General features: G+C 37.4%; 2 protein-coding genes across 7 annotated transcripts in view; one reads left to right on the plus strand and one right to left on the minus strand.

Moving 5' to 3' along the window:
• The window catches only part of GAS2 (growth arrest specific 2), a 171,501-nt gene extending 151,316 nt beyond the window's left edge, over positions 1-20,185 (minus strand). For 2 of the 6 annotated variants that reach the window (XR_014837163.1, XM_021083246.2), the window contains exons 1-2: positions 19,962-20,185; positions 16,282-16,450 (exon numbers count right to left, since the gene is read on the minus strand). The gene's annotated coding sequence lies outside the window, so the exon portion shown is untranslated. Of the gene's footprint in view, positions 1-9,520; positions 9,578-16,281; positions 16,451-19,812 lie in introns of those variants that run through there. The other 4 variants (XR_014837162.1, XM_021083240.2, XM_021083242.2 and 1 more) reach the window with 4 other exon arrangements.
• A 172-nt stretch (positions 20,186-20,357) lies between these two features.
• FANCF (FA complementation group F) lies at positions 20,358-24,933 on the plus strand. Its single transcript, XM_005674558.4, has one exon. The coding sequence runs from the start codon at positions 20,366-20,368 to the stop codon at positions 21,443-21,445; it is 1,080 nt and encodes a 359-aa protein (XP_005674615.3). The 5' UTR covers positions 20,358-20,365; the 3' UTR covers positions 21,446-24,933.
• Positions 24,934-25,525: the final 592 nt, after the last annotated feature.

Here is a 25,525-nt window from a genome sequence, read left to right on the forward strand (position 1 = left end):
TATCAAGATGGCAGAGGAGTAAGACGTGATACTCACCTTCTCCCATAAACACATCAAAAAAAAAAAATCAATAGGAGTTCCTGTCATGGCTCAGAGGTAACAAACCCAACTAGTATCCATGAGGATTCAGGTTCAATCCCTGGCCTCGCTCAGTGGGTTAAGGACCCAGTGTTGCCATGAGCTGCAGCGTAAGTCACAGGTGTGGTTCAGATTTGGAGTTGCTATGGCCATGGCAGAGGCCAGCAACTATATCTCTGACTTGACCCCTAGCCTGGGAATTTCCATGTGCCACGAGTGTGGCCCTAAAAAGACACACACACACAAAATCTACATGTGGAACGATTTGTACAGAACATCTACTGAACACTGGCAGAAGACCTTAAATCTCCAAAAAGAACAAGAAACCCTCCACATAATTGGGTAGAACAAAAGGGGGAAAAAAAGAGAGAAAGAAAGAAAAGGAATCAGGATAGGATTAGCACTCCTGAGAGGGAGCTGTGAAAGAGGAAAGGGACCCACACCCGGGGAAGCCACCTAACCAAGGGGCAATCAGCCAAGATGGAGGGATCTCAAAGTCTCAGAGAAAAGCACAGCAACTGGACTGAGGAGGACAAAGCAGAGAAAGAGCTACACAGACCATCGTTACTACCGTCCCCCAGACACCACAGCCTGAGACGCCTGAGCAGGGGCTGGGTGCTGAGAATCAGACTCCAGAGGTCAGTTGAGAGGAGGGGACTAAAGTTGGCTGTGTGGAGATGGCCTGAGGGGCTAGAGAGCAGTGCAGCATGGGCTGGGGAGTGGAGTGCCACTGCTAAGGGAACCCAGGAGGAGGTCTGGCTCTACAGGAAAACCAAGCCGCCACTGTTGGGGAGGGCGAGAGGCGGAGGGGCAGACCACCATAGGAATATCTTTCCCTATGCAAGCACAGACTCTCAAAGTACAGGGCACCTCTGGCACAGGCTACAGGTGGCTGGGCATCTCTTGCATGGGGTAAGGGCAGCAGGGCACCTCTTGCACAGGCTAAGCGTGATATGGCACCTCTTGTGTGGTCTACAGGCAGCGGGGGCAAAGCACAGCAGTCATCTCAGACACCAGCACCACTAAAGGATCCTCGAAGAGGCACCACCTGCAGCCCCAGTCACCTCTGAGGTTGGCACAGAGGAGGGCCCTACAACTGAGCACCAACCATCATTGCTCTCACACCCCTGGGAATGCACATACCTTGCTTTTGCTACTGCCAAATGCTCTCGGTGCTGCCTACAATTGCTGAAAGATCATTGCCACATCCCAGGACCCTGCAACTGGGAGCAGCCTGCATCACCTCCCCATGGGTTCTTGCCACTGTCAAGGGGCCATTAACCAGGCACTGGCTACTAGCCCTGCCCATTGCCTCCATCTCCCTGAAAGCACACACTGAACCCTATCAAGGGGATAACAGCCTGCACACACTGAAGAAAAAGACACCAAGCAGCTCTCATGCCAAAAATCAATAGTAAGCCCTCACGGAATACCCAGGAGTGCTCTCACTTATAAATAGCCCTCCAAAACTACAGTAGTTATTTTCTCTAAACTCGCAGAATAAGAAAAATATAAGCAAAATGTAGAAGCTCAGGAACCATCCACAGTTAAAAGAACAGAAAAATTCACCTGAAGGAGCAAATAATGAAACAGATCTTGCAGTCTAACAGATATCAGTTCATAAAGGAAACGGCAAAAATACTGAAGGAATTAAGAGCAAATATGAAGGACTTAAGAGTGAATTTGTACAGTAATGCAGATTACTTTAGAAAGGAACTAAAAATATAAGGAGGAGCCAAGAAAAATAAGAAAATTCATTTGCAGAGATGCAAGCTGAGTTAAAGGAACTGAAGAGCAGAATGAATAATACAGAGTGATGAATTAGTGACCTGGAAGATAGAATAATGGAAATTACCCAATTGGGACAGCAGACAGAAAATCAAATGAAGAAACATGAAAGCATTATAAAAGACCTATGGGATACTATATACCAGGCCAATCTATGCATGATTCTAGAAGGAGAAGAAAAAGAAAAGGGGATTGAAAGTATATTTGAAGAAATTATGTCTGAAAACTTTCCAAATCTAAAAGAAACAGATATCAAGATACAGGAAGCACAGAGGGCCCCAAACAAGTTGAACCCAAACAGGCCCACATCAAGACATGTAATAATAAAAATGGCAAAAGTTAAAGAGAGGATTCTAAAGGTAGCAAGAGAAAAACAGAGTTAATTATAAGGGAACCCCCATAAGCTTATCAGCTCATTTCTTTATAGAAACACTAAAGGCCAGAAGAGAGTGGCAAGATATATTCAAAGTTCTAAAAGGGAGAAATTTGCAGTCTAGAATACTCTACCCAGCAAGAATATCATTTAAATATAGAAGGAGAAGTAGAGAATTTCTCCAACAAACAAAAACTAAAAGAGTACAGCAATACTAAATTAATTCTATAAGAAATGCTGAAAGGGCTCCTCTAATTAAAAACAAAGTAAGAAGAAATAGGATGGAGGAAATCACGATTGGAAAGCAATCATTTAAATAAGCCAGTATACAGATCTAAAAGGAAAAAAAAGAAAAACTATTGTAAAAGTGACAATAAAAACAAGGAACAGCAAAAGGACAAACATGAAGATGTTAAAAAAGAATTTCAAAATCATAAAATGTGGGGAAGTAAAGTAAGAAAATCTAGACTCTTTTTTTTTTTTTTTTTTTAAGAATGTGTTTGAGCCTATATGACTAACAGGCCAAAGCTAGCAAATATAGGAAGGTGGTAACATACTGGAAAAAGAGGGCAACAACGAATCAAAACCAAAAAGTACATTCACAAAAACTAAAAAGAATAGGAAACAGCATAAAATAAAAGGAAATCATCCAAACAAAAAAAAAAAGAAAGGAACAAAGGAGAAACATAGAATCAACTGGAAAACAAGCTTGAAAATGGCAATAAATACATATTTATCCATAATTACCTTAAATGTCAGTGGACTGAATGCTCCAAACAAATGACACAGAGTGGCATACTGGATTAAAAAAAAACAAGAGCCTACAATATGCTGCCTACAAGAGACTCACTTGTTGCATAGACATTATTTCAAATATCTTCTCTGACCACAATGGCATGAAACTAGAAATCAATCACAGGAGAAGAAATGAGTACAAACTAACTGCATGGATACTAAACAACATGCTACTAAAAAACCAATGGGTCAACAAGGAAATCAAAAGGGAGATTAAAAAAATACCTCGAGACAAATGATGATAAAAACACAACCATTCAAAATCAACAGGATGTTGCAAAAGCAGTGGTTAGAGGGAATTTCATAGCAATACAGGCCTTCCTCAGAAAAAAAGAAAAATCTCAAATTAATAACTTAATCTACTAGCTAAGAGAATTAGAAAAACAAGAACAAACAAAACATAAAGTCAGCAGAAGGAAGGAAATCACAGAGATCAGAGAAGAAATCAATAAAATAGAGATTCAAAAAACAATGGAAAAAAAATCAATAAAACCAAGAGCCGGTTCTTTGAAAGGGTAAACAAAATTGACAAATCTCTGGCAAGACTCACCAAGAAGAGGAGAGAAACAACTCAAATGAACAAAATAAAAAATGAAAAAGGAGAAATCTCAACAGATACTGCAGGAATACAAAAAACCATAAGAGAACACTATGAACAATTACATGCCAACAAATTTGACAACCTAGAAGACATGGACAACTTTCTAGAGACATACAGCCTACCAAAACTGAATCAAGAACTGAATCAAGGCCAGTTCAACACACCAGTCACTAGAAATGAGACTGAATATGTAGTAAAGACACTCCCTACAAATGAAATTTTACCAAACATACAAAGAAGAACTTATACCCATCCTTCTTAAACTTTTCCAAAAGATTGAAGAAGGAAAACTCCCAAAGACATCCTACAAAACCACCATCACCCTAATATCAAAACCAGACAAAGATACTACCAAAAAAGAAAATTATAGGCCATTATGTTTGATGAATATAGAGGCAAAAATTCTCAACAAAAGTTTAGCCAACCGAATCCAACCGCATATAAAAAAGATCACATACTACAACCAAGTGGGATTCATCCCAAGTTCATTAGGGTGATTCAACATGCACAAATCAATCAACATCATACACCACATTAACAAAAGAAAAGTCAAAAACCACACGATCATCTCAATAGATGGAGAAAAAGCATCTGACAAGATCCAACATCCATTAACGATAAAACTCTTAGCAAAGTGGGCAGAGAGGGAACATACCTTAACATAATAAAAGCCATTTATGACAACCCCACAGCCAATATAATACTCAATGGAAAAAAGATGAGAGCCTTCCCACTAAAAATCTGGAACAAGGGAGTTCCTGGAATGGCTCAGAGGTACTGAACCTGAATAGGATCCATAAGGACATGGGTTTGATCCCTGGCCTTGCTCAGTGGGTTAAGGATCTGGCGTTGCCATGAGCTGTGTCGTAGGTCACAGATGTGGCTCAGATCCCACATTGCTGTGGCTGAGGTATAGGCCAGCAGCTACAGCTCTGATTCAACCCCTAGCCTGCGAACTTCAACATGCTGCAGGTGCGGCCCTAAAAAGACAAAAAAAAAAAAAGAAAAAAAAAAAAAAAACTGGAACAAGACAAGGATGCCCATTGTCACCACTTTTATTCAACATAGTATTGGAAGTCCTAGTCTCAGCAATCAGATAAACAAAAGAAATAAAAGGTATCCAAATTGGAAGAGAAGAGGTAAAACTGTCACTCTGTGAAGATGACAGGATACTAAGGAAAACGCTAAGGACTCCACACAAAAACCAGTCCATCTGATCAATGAATTCAGCAAAGTAGCAGGATACAAGATTAACATTCAGAAATGGGTTGCATTTCTGTATCCTAACAATGAAATACTAGAAAAGGAATATAAAAATACAATACCTTTTAATATTGCACCCCCAAAAACTAAATACCTAAGAATAAACCTAAGGAGGTGAAAGATTTATATGCCAAGAACTGTAAACACTAATCAAGGAAATTAAAGAGGATTCAAAAAAATGGAAAGATATTCCATGCTCCTGGGTTGGAAGAATTGATATTGTTAAAATGGCCATTTTATCCAAATCAATTTACAGATTCAATGTAATCCCTATCAAATTACCTATGACATTCTTCACAGAACTAGAACAATCAATTCAAAAATTTATATGGAACCATAAACGACCCAGAATTGCCCAAGCAATCCTGATGGGAAAAAAATAAATAAAACAAGCAGGAGGCATAACTCTCCCAAACTTCAGACAATATTACAAAGGTACAGTAATCAAGACAGTGTGGTACTGGTACAAAAACAGACATATAGACCAATGGAACAGAATAGAAAACCCAGAAATAAATCCAGACACCTATGATCAAAAAATTAACCTTCAACAAAGGATGGAATAATATAAAATGGGACAAAGACAGTCTCGTTAGCAAGTGGTGCTGGGAAAACTGGACAGCTGCATGTAAATCAATGAAAACTCAAATATACCCATTCACAAAAACAAAATCAAAATGGCTTAAAGACTTAATCATAAGATAAGACACCAGAAAACCTATAAGAGAATATAGGCAAAACATTCTCTGACATCAACTATACAAATGTTTTCTTAGGTCAGTCTTCCAAGGCAACAGAAATAAAATAAAAAATAAACCAATGGGACCTGATTAAACTTACCAGCTTTTGCACTGCAAAGGAAACCATTAAAAAAAAAAAAAGACAACCCTAGGGAATGGGAGAAAATAGTTTAAAACGATGCAACTTACAAGGGTTTAATCTCCAAAATATACAAACAACTTAATACAACTCGACAGCAAAAAAACCAACAACCCAATAGAAAAAATGGTCTGAAGACCTGAATAGACATTTCTCCAAAGAAGATATACAAATGGCCAACAGGCACATGAAAAAATGCTCAACATCACTTATTATTAGAGAAATGTAAATCAAAACTACAATGAAGTACCACCTCACACCAATCAGAATAGCAATCATTAACAAGTCAACAAATAACAGATGCTAAAGAGGGTGTGGAGAAAAAGGTTACCCTCCTTCACTGCTGGCAGGAATGTAAATTGGTACAACCACTATGAAAAACATTGTGGACTCAGGAAACTAAATACAGAAGTACCATATGATCCAGCAATTCCATTCCTGGGCACATATTCAGACAAAACTTTCACTGAAAAAGATACATGCACCCCTATGTTCACTGCACCACTATTCCCAATAGCCAAGACATGGAAACAACCTAAATGTCCATCGACTGATAAATGAATTAAGAAGATATGGTAAATATACACAAAGGAATGCTACTCAGCCATAAGAAAGAACAAAATAATGCCATTTTTGGCAAAATGGATGGAACTAGAGACTCTCATACTAAGTGAAGTAAGTCAGAAAAAGAAAAGACAAATATCACATGATATTACTTATATCTGGAATCTAATATATGGCACAAATGAACCTTTCCACAGAAAAGAAACAAACTCATAGACATGGAGAACAGATTTGCAGTTGCCAAGAGGGAGGAGGAGGGAGTGGGGTGGACTGGGAACTTGGGGTTAGTAGATGCAAACTACTGCATTTGGTGTGGATAAGCAATGAGATTCTCCTGTACAGCACAGGGATCTAGTCACTTGTGATGGAACATGACGGAGGATAATGTGAGAAAAAGAAGGTACATATATGTATATGTATGACTGGGTCACTCTTCTGTACAGCAGAAACTGACAGAACACTGTAAATCAACAATAATTAAAAATAGGTAAAGTTTATTTTACTTATTAATCATTTTGCATCACGTGGACCTACAAGTTCTTACAGGTTATTTTATACTTGTTTAGGAAGAAAACTATTTAAATAATTTCAATTAGATGGGGTTCAAAATAAAACAATATTGGCTGAGTAGTATTCTATTGTGTACATATACCACATCTTCCTAATCCAATCATCTGTTGAGGGACATTTAGGTTGTTTCCATGTCTTGGCTATTGTGAACAGTGCTACAATGAACATGTGGATGCACGTGTCTTTTTTAAGGAAAGTTTTGTCCAGACATATGCCCAAGAGTGGGATTGCTGGGTAAAATAAAAATCATTATTAAAAAATAAAAATATAAATAAATAAATACATAAACCAAAAAAATATATACATATTATTGGGAGGTCTCATTGTGGCTCAGCAGGTTATAAAGCTACTTAGCATACAATGAGGATGCAGATTCAATCCCTGGCCTTGTTCAGTGGGTTAAGTATCCAGTGTTGCTGCAAGCTGCGTGGTAGGTTATAGGTATGGGTTGGATCTTGTGTTGCTATGGCTGTGGTGCAGGCTGGCAGCTGTTGCTCTGATTTGATCCCTGGCCTGGGAACTTCCACACACTGCAGTATATACATGTAATTATTGGACCATTCAGTGATAATACCTCATATTGTTCAAGCTTAGTAGCAATAGTTTGCTGTGTAACAAACAGCCAAGATTTAGTGATGTAAATCAACCACCATGATATTTTCCATGGAGTTCCATGCTAATGAACTCCATGCAAAATAACAAACAGAGCATTGAAGGAAGGCTTATCTCTGTCCCACAATGTCTGCGAATTTGGGTGGGAAAACTCAAGCAATTAAGGACTGGTATAATCTGCAAGCTTTGTCACTCACATATCTGGTGCCTGGGCTTGGATGACTGAAAGCTTCTCCTTGTGAACTGGCCTGCTCACAACATAGTGGCAGATTCCTAGAGGGAATGTTATTGGAGATATGTCCCGAGTGCAAGCAGTCCAAGATAACCCAATGGAAACTGCATGGCCTTTTAGGATTCAGCCTTAGGAGTCATTAGTCAAATTTGTCACAAGCCCATTCTTTCCGTGGGAGGAGTGTCAAATATTTCTGGGGCTATGTTTAAAACTCCCATAGCTAGTGTCTTAATCCTAACTAAGACTGTTGGCTATTTGAAGTTTTATTCTTTCTTACACTGGGCCTTACTAATGCAGATTCTATTTTATTCATTATTATATCCCTAGGACATAATACGGCACATTGCATGGATATGAAAAGTGTTCATTGAAAAAACTGAATAAATTATTTCCCAAATGCATCTTGCTTGTCTCATTTTTTTGTCTTGCCAATCCTCATGGGTAAAAGATCCTTTTCATTCCTCTACCAATTCATATATACATATACACACACATATACATACACATACATATATATGCATATACATATATAATATTTAAAAGAGAAAGAACTCTCCAATAACAATTGAACGTACAAGCTGTCCTAGTTGCCTTGCAAACATGATTTTATGGAGTCCTCATACCAACTGTACGACAAATATTATCTCCTCTTTATGAATGAAGGAATAGGTTCAAAAGGTTAAGTAACTTGCCTGCAACAGAGGTATTAATGCCAGGTCTGTCTGATTCCAAAATTTTGTTGGGCTTAACAAACATTTATTGAACACAAACCATGCATCAGTGATTATACTAGGGCTGAAAGGTAAAAAAACGTATCCTCTCCTTTTTAGGAGCTCAAAGTCTAACGAAAAAAGTCTCACCATCTAAGAAAGTGCATATTCTTTCCACTCCATCACCTTGCATTCCTCAATCTTGTAAAGAACTGCAGAAAATACTGTGGACATTAAAAATACCATTAAGATATAGTCATCCCATTCAAAAAGGTAAGCTGGAGCTAAGATGCACAAATTTACCTGAAAATATAATTGGCTTGTGTGCTCTTGCCCTTTTTGTGGAGGAAGGACTCTGCATAATGAACCTGGACTACTGACTGCAGTCTTTGTGGCAGCAGTGTAACTAGCTTGGGGATGGACCCAGTTGGTTCATTTCATTAAATATGTGGATCATAAAAGGAACCTAACTTCATCTACTAAAAGGCAGTAAGCAGTCAATGACAAATTAACAATCCAACCACAAGTGTTAAAAGAATCTGGAAGAGAAACAGATCACTTTCAGATGGAATTATCAGGAAAGTCTCATAAAAAAGGTAGGATGTGTTTGGGTTTGTAATCTAGAAGGAAGTTTCATGTGAGGCAAAAGAGAAGACAATGATTTCAGGTGCAAGAAACATTACGTACGGCAGTTGAGAAAGGAAAGACCAAGATTGTTTTGGGCTAGAAATAAAATTAGTTTAGGTAAAATTAGACAAGAAGTGGATTTTTAAGGAAACATCATAAAATAAAGCCTGAATGTACTTCTGACTATTCTGAACTCCTCTACTACACAAAATGTTAGCTCCTTTTTGCTGTGTGCTTTGTATTATGTGGAGCTATGAGTCTTATTCTGATCAAATATAGAAACAAATGAAAGCAGAAATAATAAAAAAAAAAACAGAAAGAAAGAAGGAAGGAAGGAAGACAAAAGGAAAGAGGGAAAGAAGGAGGAGATTTTGGAATAAGAAAGCAAACTTGGAAGTGTGCAAATACTACTTAACTAAGCCACTTACCATGGGTAGTACATAAAAGTAGGTTTTTGATTTCTGGATTACTGTCTAAAAGAGATGCTGTACAAAAACAATTTAACGTAGTTAGTCAGAGGTCTTATGACTCTGTTTCCAAAATATCCCACCTTCCCCAAAATAGAATTTTCCTTTGGCAGTTTGATTGTTTCTTTGAATGCTGTGCCAGCAATCCTTCCAATGTTCTATCATCTGGGTTTCAGATTAATATTCATAGCTTATGTTCCTCAACCATATACCTAATGAGATTACAAAATTCAAGAACACATAGATTTAAAGTTGAAAATACTTGGCCTGCTAGAATTGAGTGCTAGATTTAGTGTACTCTAGGCTCTAAGAAGTAGAGAAGAATAAGGGGAAATCTGGCAGCTAGTACAGGCCTTAAAAGTTAAACTGATCTTAAAGCACACTATAGATGTATTCAGTCATTCTGTTAAAATCAACTTTAGCATTCCCCCCTTTTTATTAAAATCTGTAAACAAACTGAGTAAAATCATCACATTGGATGGCTAGAGAAGAATGTGATATTAACTTTATTTATTTCTTGTTACACAGAACTGCAAATATGAACTGATATTCCAGTTGGGCAGAGGATAAGAACACCAAACTGTTTTTTCTCACTAGATGAAAAAAATCAAATGAGTACTGTTTTCAACAACCAAGAACAGAAAACTTTATTTTAACTAGAAAAAGTTAAGAATGTTATGCTTTAAAAATTATAATTTTTACTAACAAAACTTTTTACTCTAAAATTCGACATTATTTGCTTAAATTACATTGTTGATTGCCATCCTGACTTTATTTCAATAACATTATTCGGTAAAATATTTCTCTGAAAATTTTCTCAATACTTCCCATTACACAGTCAAATTGAATCTGCTACATATATGTGTATATACATCTATTTTTAATCTTGACTTTATTATTATCACTACCTTCCTCCTTCCACCCTACAATTCCCTCAGTAATTTTGTCTTATTCTGAACTCTTGGCATTTTCTAACATGCTGAGCTGGCCAAAGGGTACCAAAATGTCTTCAGATGGATCCAGATTCTGTCAAGATCCTGGTAACACAGAAGTTGCTGGGTTCTGTGCATTCCCTCCTCTATCTCTAGTATCAGTAAAACATACGAATACAAACATTATGCAAACTAGGGGAAAGGTGAAGATTTACCATATTCTAAGGTAATAACAAACAGGGGGTTTTAATCCACTGTATCTGTTTAAAAGTAGGGATATGCAAACTTAGAAAGTTACAACATTCATTAATCCACTCAAAAAAACAAAGGGAAAAGAAATATTAATTATGGCGCTTTTGCTTTCAACACCTCTCTCTCCCCAAGTGGAGTGTTTCCTTCAAATCTGATGGCATATTTCCTTTAAAATCTTCCTTTATGCTTAAAATTTGGTAACTGATAAAAACATTACCAAAAAGAATTTTTACGTTCCCATAAAATGTCTCTGTGATATTGTGAATTTCATTTTAATCACTTATTTGGCTTATTTCAGCCAGTTTATTTTGAAATGCTAGGAATCTTTGGGGAAAATATTCCTTGACATTAATGGTATTAACAGACTAGCCCAATCTAAGAACTAAGATTAGGTCTGGAAGTTATTAAAAACAAAAAAAGCTTCTTAATACCTTTTCCACCATATTTGCTACTCAGTGAGGGAATATTAATAAGGAAAATCAATTCATCTATCACCATTCTAAGGAAAGCTTAAAATGAGTTTACATGTACATATGCATTTGTTACACATGACTATTTTTCTTTGCTTTCCATTTCCTTAGCTTTATTTTTTTATACATATATATAAATTCTCTTAGGACATTTCTGGTTATATGTCTGGAAACTTCAGCCATCTAGAAAAAAAGAAGGTCGGGAATAATGAAAAAAATGTGCTGAAAGAATTCACATAAAAGTTTTGGAGACCCGAAAATGGGAACAACAGATACTTAAAAAGTTATTGAATCAGGAAAAAAAGGCCTTCCTGGCAGGTACTTATATAGCAATATACCGATAACTGTGGGATAAAAATAAAGGCATCCAGACATCATTACAGAGCTCTTCTCCATGAAATCAAACTTCCAATTGAAAGGTTGAGAGATTTTGATTTGTATTTTTTTCTTTCTGGTTTAGATATTAGAAAAAAAATCATCAGTTGTAAAAAAAAAAAAAAAAGGAAATCTTAAAAGTAAATGTAGTTGAAGCATTTTCTTAGTAATTTTATCCCATTTACTTTTATGTAAACACACACATACACACAGAGGAGGGTGTATACTCTGTGTATTGATATATAATATCAAAATAACATATTAGATGTTCAATTCATCATTATACTTTATATATAGTATTTTTCAATAGGTGTCCAAGCAGTAGAAAAAACATAAAAATGATAAAAGTCAGAGGAGTTTCTTCAAGTGGGATTAATTCAAGTATTTAAATAGTTTGACTATTAGCAATCCAAGAAGTATCAGGTTAAATGTTAAGATTCTGGGAACTGAATTAGAGATTATTTAAGGAAGGGGAGACATTCTTGTTTAAATTCTTCCTTTTGCATAATTCAATCCATGTTGTTAATAATTATCATGCAACTAAGATGTCTTCTGAAGTTGTAGTATTTACTCATTACTAATAAACTATTCTAGAATCTAGTATGCTAATCGAGGGGATCCTGAAAAGTGTGAGGTGGGACTGTAATCTGGGATTAAAAAACAAATTCATGAGAGTTTCTGCTGAGACATGTTTTGCTCTCAGATTTTTTTTTCTCCTTTCCAGTTACAGGTATTAGTTAAAATCAATACCAATCCATGTTTCATTCCAAAGGTAAACAGACTTCACTTAATCACTTCAATGAGAATATGCAGAGTAATTTTGATTCTTCTCTCCATTTGGATCTTAAGATTCTTCTTTCAGAAGGAATTTTCCAATCTGAGCACCACTCACTCCCCACCCCTCCTTAATGTTTTCTCTGCCACATCCTTAATGAAATTATCATTTTGTGCACCTGGACTACTGTGCTATTTCTCTCGTGGACCCCCATCTCTAGCCATTTGTCACCTCTGGTAACAACCAATTCTCCACACTGCTTTATAACAGATATGACTGTGTCATTCTTGTGCTCCAAAACTGTCAGTAGTAGCTGAATGCCAATTGAACAGACTCTATTCTTCACTGCAGTGTTCCCAGATCTTCACAATTTTGAGTCCACCTACAAACTCTTCTACCATTTTCCACACATGAGACAGGAGATTACCAGAATTAAAGATTTCATAGATTTATAATCTCTTTTATCTAGCTATAGAGATATGTATATATCTGCATATGAATACCTACAAACATATAATTTCTAAAGTAGGTGTCTAAGATAATAATTGCAAACTTAAAATTTTTTCCAAATTAAGAAAACACAAAATTGTCATTTAATATCACCTTTACTTTATTAAAGAAATACTTTTTATTTTCACTTAAATTAATTATGTTTATGAAAACATTTCACATTGTTCTGTCATCTATTCTTCATATATCACTGTAATACTGATTACTCTCACAGACTGGCAGGAGTGTCTGGCAATGACAGGTACTTGGGAATCACTGCACTAGATTACTCATCATTCCCTAAACACATACTGATTGATAATATTATGACTCACAGACTTATATTAATTATGAGAATGGTTAAAAACTCAGATGACTATGTCAGTCATGGTCTTGGCAGGAAACCAGCAGAGTCTGCAGGGATTTTAATGGTAATTTAACAGAGCTACATCTGCAGAAGCAAGGCCAGGATTAAGGAAATCAACAAGGTATGTCAGGGCATCCAAGGATTAGTAGCAGCAGGAAGGCCCTAGGGCTACAGGGAGTAATAAGTGGTATCAGAAGCTCAGGGAGGCCTCACGGAATTTTTAAATGAAAGAACCAGAATCCTACGGCCTTAGCAAAGAAAGAAAAACCCTATGTCCCTCTTCTCTTTCTGACTGCTAACCTCTCATTGGTTGATTTAGCAGCAAGCCAGAGGGCAAGGGAACAAGACTGACAGAGTCAAAAGGGATCAGGCCAGTCCTCTGTGCAGAACAGGGAAAAGAAGGGAGACATGGATGGGGTGACACGGGAAGGACAAATGGAGAATAACTAGCCAACTAACTTTCTTCCTCTCCTATGTGTAGAAACTTAAGGCAGGCTAACTGGATTACAGTGCCCTTTCTTTTGCCCCTCTCCCTTTGCTAACTGTATTAAAATGCCCATATCAGAGCTGTGCTTTCCAATCTTTTTTACATTATGGCACTCAGCAGTTGAAGAGAATGTGGGATGCATACTAACAATCTCCAATTTACAATGGTTCTACTTATGATTTTTCCACTTTACAATGATGCAAAAGTAACATGCATTCAGTAGGTTGGTATTTTGAATGCTGATCTTTTCCCAGGCTAGAGATATGTGGTCTGGTACTCTCTCGTGACGCTGGGCAGGGCAGTGAACAGTCAGCCATGTGATCAACCAGGGTCAACCGCCAATACACTGACAACTATTCTGATTTTCATTTTAAGTATAGTATTCAATAAATTCCATGAGATAGTTAATACTTTATTACAGAATAGGCTTTGTGTTACATAAGCTGGCTCAACTATAGGATAATCTAAGTGTTCTGAGCACATTTAGGTGAGGCTAAACTATAATGTTTCATAGGGTTAGGAGCATTAAGTGCATTTTTGACTTAAGACATTTTCAGGTTATGATGAGTTTATTGGGACATAACCCCATAAGTTAAGGAAGATCTATATATAAAAGACTTGGTGAAAAAAATATGTTTCGTCATCTCTTTGTACATTACTTCAAATAAAGCTGTTTCTACATATTAAATTTATATGAAACTTCCCAACATCTAAAACTGAATTTTTAAAGAGAAAAATTAAGCTTGCTTTCATAAATTTTTTTTTTTTTTTTGGTCTTTTTAGGGCCACACCCACAGCTTATAGAGGTTCCCAGGCTAGGGGTCGAATGGAGCTATAGCTGCCAGCCTATACCACAGCTACAGCAATGCCAGATCTGAGACGTGTCTGCAACCTACACCACAGCTACAGCAATGCCAGATCTGAGACGTGTCTGCAACCTATACCACAGCTACAGCAATGCCAGATCTGAGACGTGTCTGCAACCTACACCACAGCTCACAGCAACACTGGATCCTTAACCCACTGAGCGAGGCCAGGGATTGAACCTACAACCTCATGATTACTAGTCAGGTTCATTTCTGCTGCGCCATAATGGGAACTCCCATAAATTTTTTAATATTGTTTTTCACGTTTGAAATGGACAGTCACAATTCCTGAGCAAGACCGTAACAAAGCTCTCTTAATGTTTTTGAGTCACCACTGACTAGAAATGCTGTTGATAAAATAGGTAAAACCGTGTATACGGCCTTTTAAAATTTACAAGGAATGAGATTATATTTTAAGAAAAGCTCTTTTTTCCATTCCTTATAAAGGGAGTATAATGTCAAATATTACTATGATAATGGAAATGAATTTCAAATCCAAAAGAAAAAAATTCAAATCAGGAATTCCAAAGTATTCATGAAGTTCTAATATTCAAAATACACATGCATTGTCAGAGCAGTCCTTTTGCTGCTAGTTTTGAGGCCACGTAAAGTCACACCCACTGTAAATGGAAAGGAATATCTCAAATTTGTGAAAACAGAGATTTGGAGCTGTCATCTAGATCTGTGCCCAGAGAGAAATCCCATCCTTTAATTCTTCTTCCGACACCTTCCTCTGAACCAGGGTTTGCCCTATCCTTCTGGACATCTGGAACTCTTCCATTCACTTCTTGATGGGTTGCAATGCATACTTACTCTAGTCACTGAGTAGATCCCCAGGTGGCAGAGAATGTCCAAAGAAGGACTGAAGGATGGGTTATCAGAGCTCTCACTATCTCAGTAATGACTCCAGCCTCCCAAACTTCACTCATATGCCCCAAGGCCAAAGACGATCAATATTTCAGACATACAATCATAACCTTTCCTTCTGTACACTGATTGGGAAGCTCAAGACCCAGAAAAACATTTGCTTAGTTATAGTCAGTAGCCAATCTGAAAACTTTTTTTTTTTTGTCTTTTTAGGGACGCAACTGCAGCATATAGAGGTTCCCAGCTAGGGGCTGAATCAGAGCTGTAGATGCTGGCCCACCCCACAGCCACAGCAATGCTAGATGTAAGCCATGTTTGTGACCTATGCCATAGCTCACGGCAATGCCGGATCTTTAACCCACTGAGTGAGGCCAGGGATTGAACCCACATCCTCATGGATACTAGTCAAATTTGTTTCCATAGCGCCATGACAGGAACTCTCTGAAAACAATTCTTAACGTTAAAAAAAATCAACTTTTTTTTTTTCTATCTGGTATAGAAACAATATTTTTAAGATTTGATATTAGGTTTTACAGTTTAATCAGGAACTCAACATAGAATGCAAGACAAGGCCATTTGTTCCTGGAAACTTAATTGTCAGATTTTCCTATACATGTCTAATTCTCTGTCCATTACAATTCATTTGATGATTTTCTCCCTCCGTAAGGAAAACAAGTAAAAGGAAGAAATTTGTATTTTATAGAAGTAACCTATGAGAAAGACGCACTGTCACAAAAAAATGACAAATATCTGCAGTTTCTATAAAAAATTTCTCTTCAAAAGTTGTGCCAGCGATGCTATTAATTGCTGCTACTAAAGAACACAGAGAGACTTACACTTACCCCAGTCTTGAATGAGGTAGTGGAGTCAGGATCAGGTATAATCATTGCCCGTAATATTTGCCTTCAGAGTGATGGTAAAAAAGTGAAAGCATTTTCCTTCCATGAAGTAGGTTGTGGGATGCGATAAAGCCCTCTAGGTCTTCTCTGCCTGAAGATGTAGAGTCCAGGTCTGCTTGTTCATGTAGAAAAAAATATTATTTCAATAAGCAAAAGGCTGAAATTAGAATGCTGATATGCTAATGATATATATTATTGTTTGGAGTAAAATAAAGTTACATCAAATTACTCTGTTTTCATTCGTCTCTCAGTTCCATAGCATATCTTAAAATAACCAGAAAATTAGACCTAACTTAGAGCAAGAAATCAACTCATTTCTTCAAGTCTTTTATATATATATACACATATATATATATATAATGATTTTTATTTTTTCCACTACAGCTGGTTTACAGTGTTCTGTCAATTTTCTACTGTACAGCATGGTGACCCAGTTACACACACGTATACATTCTTTTTTCTCAAATTATTATGCTCCATCATTCTTCAAGTCTTAATAGTCCATTGGAAAAGACTGTACTGGAAATCTCTCAGGACCAAGAGTAAATATTGTAGCATCAAGCTGCATGTTTCTTTTCTAAAATTTTTCCACCTCTCCCCATACAGTGTTGGCGGTTGCTCCTTTATATTAGGGAGAAGTTCAATTTGGAGAATACACAGGAAGATGTATACTTCGGAGGCTTATATAATTAGCAACAACAACAGTAACCAGTGTTTATTGAATGTTTATACGTACCACATACCACACAGCTTTTTGAAGGGCTTATAACAGTTGGGTGTAATTAATTGAAAACAACAGAAAATAAAACTGAAACTGGCAAGAAAAAAAGTTGGGAATATATAGGGTTATAATCTTAAATAGGCTTAGTTTGAGAGTTGTCTTAATTCAACATATTCCTTGTGATTCTGAGAATCTACTGGCTCCGGAAAGGAGAGGACTATGGCACCTTCATTTAAATATATGACAACATCAAGAGGAAGAAACTATCTCTTAAGTATGCTTTATACCCAGCTTACATACATCCACACTGTCTATTACAGCTATCTCTTCACATTGGTCAGTGTATTGTCTACCAACTCTGAAGAGTAAGGGGAAGTAATCATCTAGGCCTAACTGATTGGAATCGATTCACCTAACCATTTCTGAACAAATTTCTGTCATTAGGAAATGATATACATCAATAGGCTTAAGATGGTGTTCCTAAATTAATTACTGAATTAACAGAGGGGGTGGATTAACTCATGTTGGCTCAAATTGGCCTAGCCCCTGAGCTGAGCTGGAGTCTGTAGTCCAAACTGCATCATTATTATGCAAAGAGGGTGGGGGTGATGATAAAATGGATATTAAAAGACAACCTATAACATCAAGAGTGGCATTTCACCTTTATTGTCTCATTTAATCCTCCCTAGGACCCTATGAGGTAGGCTCTTTGTGAAAGTCTCTTTTTCTGATCCTTAGTTATTTAGGATGTTTAACTCCTATGGCTTGACTGATATCATAAAGAAATCTTCTGAAGCTTGCCTGCCAGTCTCTCTCCTAATTTACTACATCCTGGAGACTTAGGGATCATAACCAAGACATGGGAGATTGGTACTGGTATTTGTAGCACACACTATACACATTAACATCCTTATGTTTCACCTTGTTATTTTTCTCACTCGAATTTTCCTGTATTCCATGGTTGTTAAAAACCATTTAAGGCCTAAACAAAGCATCAGTCCTTTGTAAAGCCCTCCTAGACCTCTCACATCAATTTACATCTGGTCTCTCATAGCATCATTCTCAGAATTTTTTTAAACATATAAAATCTGATTTGCATTACAGTTAAGTGTTTTTGTTCCCCTTCCATCTTTGCCTCAAGAATATTGGTTTCTTGAAGTGAAGTGCCTTGTCATAATCATCTTTCAATCCCTAGTACTTTTCTTTTTTTTTTTTTTTTTTTTTTTTGTCTTTTTGCCATTTCTTTGGGCCGCTCCCGCGGCATATGGAGGTTCCCAGGCTAGGGGCCGAATCCGAGCTGTAGCTGCCAGCCTATGCCAGAGCCACAGCAACGCAGGATCCGAGCTGCGTCTGCGGCCTACACCACAGCTCACAGCAACGCTGGATCGTTAACCCACTGAGCAAGCGCAGGGATCGAACCTGCAACTTCATGGTTCCTAGTCAGATTCGTTAACCACTGCGCCACGACGGGAACTCCCCTAGTACTTTTCATAGAGTATAAGCTTAATTTTGTCAATTAAATGAAACAGAGAAGCTCCAAACCCTATGCTTTTCTTTCTTCTAACAGGAAAACCTCACAGACATTGTTTTATGAAAATAAGCAAAAGTGTATTATGTATAAATGTGTATGTTATAACGCCCAAGCAAGGATTTAAATAAAATTTTAAATAAGTGGGACTATCTCAAGCTAAAGTTAATCTGCATAATTCTTGTCATAAGTTTTCACTCCCATCCCGAAATGAAGGCACTTTTTTTTGGACTTTGTCACCTCCTGAATGGATTGGGCTCTTTCAACTCAGTTACCTGCAAATTAACTGTTTCCTTGGCCTTTAAAACTTTTTTCAGTGCTCATCTTTGAGCTTTCAGATGAAACAACAGTTTCTTAAAGAGATCTTCCCCATCACCTAAGTTTTGGAGAGCAGCCTTCATTATAGCCTATCACATTTGAGAGTATTTGTTTAATTTCTCCCTTAAATGCTAGGAAATGAACTCCTCCACTAGCACAAGGACTCCATTTCCTTATTTACCACTAAATTCCTAGTATCTTACACCATGTAACATAGTAAATAATATAAGAATAAATTAATGAATAAATTGATGAAGCAAGAACAATTTTTACAAGTAGACTGCACATTTGGCTCAAAGTTTCTAGTAGCCAAGACGAAAAAAAAAATCAAATAACCACTTTATGATCAAATAAGAGTTTAAGCTAACTGATTAATATCAACTACTAAAACTGAATTAACAGCATAAACACCACTGCTTCATTTATTCATTTATAAAAAATGAACAAACGAAAAATGACTCTCCCTTTGTTAAATTTCTTTCTCTTCCCCTTTTTTGTTAAAGCAAAATAGAACAAAAAAACAGTTCTGACTACTTTTGCCCGGTGTCTTTAGGACTGGAAACAAATTCAGCTCAAATGTGTCATCAACTTCAGAGTATTAGAAATTGTTATGGGTTTGGACAAAGAAACTCCTAGAAGTTGGCAGATAAATATTTGTAGAATACACAAATGAATGAATAATTCAGATGACATTCCAGAAATGGGTTCTTCTTGCCCCTCCCCCTGCCCCCAATCTTTAGAAAAGCATTTGTTTCTGTTTTATGCTCTTAAATGCTGGTTAGTTCAACTGTTCATTTTGAGAAATAAGAGTCAATTAAGCTATTTTGCCTTGAAAATTACAAAAATAAAAAAAATTGTGCAACTTTGAAATAAAAATTTAAGTTTCTTTAGTATTTTAATAATGTACCTTAAGTATCCATTAACCTCGGATTCAAGTTCTAATAATTAAAGGAAATGTCAAGGCCCATATTTCAACACAGTGCCTGGTATAAGTTAACTGGAGGTCAGTAGCTTTCTACTAAAATGAACTAAAAATTTCATTTAATATTTTCTTACATGTAACGGCATGTCGCTGGCTTTACCCAATTATGATAAGCCTTAACACAGATTCGCCCACGCAAAACTCAGGAATTTCTACTACAGATTATTTCCAAAGCGAAAGGAAGCACGGAGACCTCTGTGACTAGCAGCATGTTGCAGGTGACTCCCGGAATTCTCGCTAGCATGCCCGCCTTCTAGTCACCCTTCCGTGTTGGTTCGTCAAAAGCCGTGACGAAAGTAGAAGCTTTTTTTCCGGCTCAAATTTCCCGGAGTGCAGGTACCCGGATTTAAGCAGCTATCAGATTGACAGGCACTTCACCCAATAGCCTTGTAGAGAGGCGTATCATTTCACCAGCGTGCCAATCAGCATGCAGAGAGTCGCCGTCTCCAGGGTGCAGGCGGAAGTAATGCGCGTCCCCATGGAATCGCTCGTAGAGCACTTGGAGCGCTTCTCTGAGGTTCTGGCTGTCTCCCGCACTTCCCATGTCAGCAGCTGGGACCCCGCGACCGTGCGCAGGGCCTTACAGTGGGCTCACTACCTGCGCCACGTCTACAGGCGCTTTGGCCGCCATGCCCGCATTCGCACTGCTCTGGAACAGCGACTGCAAAACCAGTGGAAGCAGGAGGGCGACTCTGGGCCCGCTCCAGCCCCGGGGTTGGTAAACTTCCAGGCGTTGGAGCACTGTGACCATCTGTTGTCTCTGCGACTGCTGGCGAACCGGGCTCTCGGGGATGCCGCCTTTCAGTACCTGCTGCAGCAGCTCTTTCCTGGCCCTGGCGTCCCAGACGCGGAGGAAGAGACGCTCCAAGGCAGCCTGGCCCTTCTCGCCCGCCGCCGGGCCGCTGTTCACCTGCTGCACTTCAACGCCTATAGAGAGAACCCGGTCCTTCAGGAGGACTCACTGATGAAGACCCAGGCGGAGCTGCTTCTGGAGCGTTTGCAGGAGGTGGGGGAGGGCGAAGCGCAGGGCCCTGGCAGGTTTCTCAGCAGCCTGTGGGAGCGCGTTCCCCAGAACAACTTCCTGAAGGTGATAGCGGCCGCGCTCTTGCTTCCCCCGTCGTCTCCCTGGCTCCAAGGAGAGGAATTGGAACCGGGCAGCCCCAAAACACCGAGAGAGGGGGGTCAAGAGTTGCTTCATTGGCTCCTGGGGAAATCAGATGTCATGACTGCCTTTTGCCGCAGCCTCCCAGCCGAGCTTTTAACTTCGGTGGCAGGGCGTTATCCAGAGCTTTCCCGGGTCTATCTGGGTCTGCTGATAGACTGGGGTCGGCACCTGAACTATGACCTTCAGAAAGGCATTTGGTTTGGAACTGAGCCCCGCGATGTGCCGTGGGAGGAGTTGTTCAGCAGGTTTCAAACCCTCTGTCAGGCCCCTCCACCTCTGAAAGATGAAGTTCTAACTGCCCTGAAGTCCTGTAAGGCTCAAGATGGAGATTTCGAAGTCCCTGGTCTTAGCATCTGGACAGACCTGTTGTTGGCTCTTGGGAGCAGTGCATGATACTGCATTTGGGAAAAGACAAGTTTTAGGTCTCAGCCCCGGCCCGAATTCTCTGTGGGCAACTTTCTGTTATTGATTACTTGAATGCAAAATTTTGTTTACAAAATTTAAAAATTCCAGTGTTCTCACCAAATCTCCTATACTTTCATGTGTCCAAAATATTATTTTAGGTGCTAATTTATAATATGTATAATACTAACTTCCAAATATGTAAAGTAACTGGCTTGTAGTGGCCATGGATTTTCTGTATAGAAGCGGTAATGTTCTAAGTATCCTACCTAAAGCCATAGAATTAACAGTAGTTGCTTTTAAGAAGGCACATTTCTAATAATGCTGAAAAGATATGTGCTTTTCAAAGAAAAAGTAGCTTTAAAGTGACAAAACAGGACCTTTTTTATATCATTAATGCCTTTTGTAGTTGTTTGTTTTTAAATCTCTAGAATTGAAGAGATTGCTTTTATCAATGACATGTGTTGTCAGAGTGATTTGGAAAGCCACCTGGCCTATTTGGACTTTAAACCCTGCACGTTGGCCTTGTTAACCTAATGTTTTAAACAATTAACCAGCCTCAACATGTATTAAAATTGTGTTATTCAGAAAGTGTATTTCTCATTTCTACAGATTGAAAGACCAAAGTAATTTAAAGCATTGAATTAAATATAAGAAAAAAATATTTAAAGTGTAGTAAATACAAATACATGCCTTTGGATATTAATTTAGTATTTGATAGTAAAAAAATCAAAACAAACTTCTGAATGAGTGCTGCTTTTGCCATTGACCAGGTTAATAAACTACAACCTTGGGAGTTCCTGTTGTGACGCAGCAGAAGTGAACCCAACTAGTATCCATGAGGACGGAGGTTCCATCCCTGGGATCGCTCAGTGAATTAAGGATGTGGGCATTGTGGTGAGCTGTGGTATAGGTTGCAGATGTGGCTCAGATCTGGCTGTAGCTATGGCCAGCAGCTGCAGCTCCTATTCAGTCCTTAGCCTGGGAACTTCCATATGCCTCAGGTTCGACCCTAAAAAGCAAGAAAATAATTAAATAAACTACAACCTTGGTGGTACAGTATCTAGACTAAAATTGTTAAATTTCTTTTCCCTTGGTGGTTTCCCTATGGGGATCATTTAGAATTTTTTTAGTATGTGTAGGAACCTGATTTTGTCTGTTTATCCAGTTGTTCCAACACCTTCAGAGTGATCCTCAATCATCAAACTTGAGAGGTTTATTCAGTTTTATTAGGGAGAATATTACTTTCTGTTCATCAAGATATTTTTGTCCATATCCAGGTTAGTTGATTGCAAGATTCTTTGCAAAACATTGCTATTCAGAAAGTTGATCTAATTCTGGAAATGGGATTAGAGCAAAAGGAGTTGTATAATCTTGTAGAATTTTTTACTCTATTGCATAAACTACTTTCCCTCTAGCAGGTACACTGTTCTAGATGATCTTGAGTTAACAGTAGCAAGTTTATATTTCCTTTGGTTTGAGTCCTTTCTAGTACTAATCCATGTAAACCATCTTTTGGATTTCATTTGCTCTTTAATGCAAGAAGAAAGGCAATTTCTTTTGTCTGTTACATGAAAGTCTTTTTTCCAGAAACAACCTAATGAAGAGTTATATCCTTCTAAGTCATAATATTGACCCATAATCCTAAATCTCAAAATATCAAACTTTAATTTTAGAGAATGATAGTTCATAAACTTATTTCCCTATTTCTGCTGTTAGATTGCACACTTTTTTTTTTTTTAAATGGTTGTGTCTGTGGCATATGGAAGTTCCCAGGCCAGGGATTGAATCTGAGTTGCAGCTGCAACCTACACCACACCTGTCGCAATGCTGTAATAACACACTGCAACAGGCTGGGGATCAAACCCTAGCCTCCACAATGAACTGAACCACTGCAGTTGATTCTTAACCCACTGCACCACAGTGGGAACTCTTGCATACTCTTAAGATAAAATGATAAAAATGTTATAGGCCAGTAAAGAAAAAAATTGAAATCTATTTTTTGCCTGAAATCCATTTTTATACACTATATTTTAACTTCCATGCTATGTTCATTATATAGATAACCATATTTAATCTTCACACCAAGACCATATTATAAATCAAGATAGGAGCTAAAAGAGGTTAACTTAAATGCCCAAGGGCACACAGAAAAATAAGTGATATGGAAGCAAAAATCATATAGCTCCCTGCCTCCAGCCTAGCACAATGCCTGGCATGTGGTAAATATTCCAAATGTTTAAATAGATGAAGCCAGGATTAGAACCTTAATCTGTGTTCTTTATCTTATTTTAAACAAAGCTAAAGACTTGAAAAGATGTTTTTGAGTGTAGTAATATTGTTATCACTCTAGAGTCTACATCTAGGAAGGGAGGAAAAGAGAGGAAGGAACGGGAAATTAAATAAATAAATTCAAGACTCTCATGAGCCAGCAGATAAGATGACTTCGTGTGTCTATTGTTTTCTGTTAGTATTGGTTGAGGACAAATATCTTGATGCTCTCTTACAACTTCCCTTGAGCTGGTTGTGTATTGATTATATTAGACCATATTAAATCTAAATGCTGTTGTCTATGTGCTGCTGCCCACTTATTAAGGTTCTGACTCCAATGGAAAATGTGTAAGATTTGGCTTTGAGTAAATAAGGCTTTGCATCTGTATGGTGTCATATAGTATACAAAGTTCTACAGTTAAATCATCTTACCAGACAGAACCTCTTAATATAACTGTGAGACAGGGTAAGGTGCTCTGAACTTCAAATTTTATTAATCAAGGAGTTGAGACTCCAGGCAATGATTTATTACTCTTAGGTGGTAAAGTCAACAAGGATCTGGATATTTTCTAATTTAAATTCACTCCTCAAATCTCTTTTAGGGAAGTAGACTGGTGATTTGAAAACCAATACTGAGTTTCAACATTTATTTATTTATTTATTTATTTATTTATTTTTAGGGCTGCACCCACAGCATATGGAAGTTCCGCGGCTAGGGGTCAAATCAGAGCTGTAGCTGCAGGCCTATGCTACAGCGTCAGCAACACCAGATTTGAGCTGCATCTATGACCTACACTGCAGCTCACGGTAATGCTGGATCCTTAACCCACTGAGCAAGGCCAGGGATGAAACCCACATTCTCATGGATACTAATCACATTCATTACCACTGAGCCATAATAGAAACACCCTGAATTAAATTTAAAAGGTATGTATCATCAGTGTGTACTCAGGGAATTGCACATGGGAGATACTATATTTGTCAAATATTATTTAAATTTGGATTCTTATCTATTACTCTAACTTTTACCTAGTTATTTCACTCTATGAATAGGTTTGTTCATCTATAATATAGAAAAATTCACCTTTTTGAACTACTTAGCATAATTAAAAGATAAAATGATAATGCATGTGAAATTAATGTAAAAAATTATAAATAGGATGATTCATCTCTTTTCTTTAAATTAATAAACATAAATACATGTAAAAGATGATTCACACTGAATTATTATTTATGAAAAGTAACCATATACAATAAGACTAAGAAGGATATTCATCATTAAGATATGAGCATTATAATATATTCAAAAATAAAATGAGGGGTTTAATATTTGAAATAAACTTTCATTGGATAAATAATACAGTAATGACATTAAAGGAATACCTATCACCTTGGCACTATTTTCATTTTTGTGTATTCCTTTCCATCTTTTGTTTGTATGTCTGCTATTTCCATACTATAATAAATATACAAGCCATTTCTAGATTTTTTTCAAGTTTCTATGTTTAGTCTTTTAAAATAAGTAAAAATATGCACCTATTAGAGAGTAAGTCCTCAAAAAATGCTAGTTAAATGTTTTTCCTACATTTAATGACATGAAAATATTAAGATCTTTTTCTTCTATTATGTTAACTTTTCTAATGGTATTTTGCTATTGCATTTCAGAAACAGTCAAATGTATTAAATTTTCAATATTCTGTTCAATTCAGTTGATATTTTGTTTAGATTTTTTTTATTCTGAGTTTATGAGTGATATTGACCTATAATTTTTTTATTCTTATATTCTTTGTTTGAATTCAG

This window comes from Sus scrofa, chromosome 2 (genome assembly GCF_054392235.1).
Source record: "Sus scrofa isolate SSC_HxYL_T2T_F1_AM1 chromosome 2, Sscrofa_HxYL_maternal_Yorkshire_Landrace_v2.0, whole genome shotgun sequence".
Lineage (NCBI taxonomy): Eukaryota > Metazoa > Chordata > Mammalia > Artiodactyla > Suidae > Sus > Sus scrofa.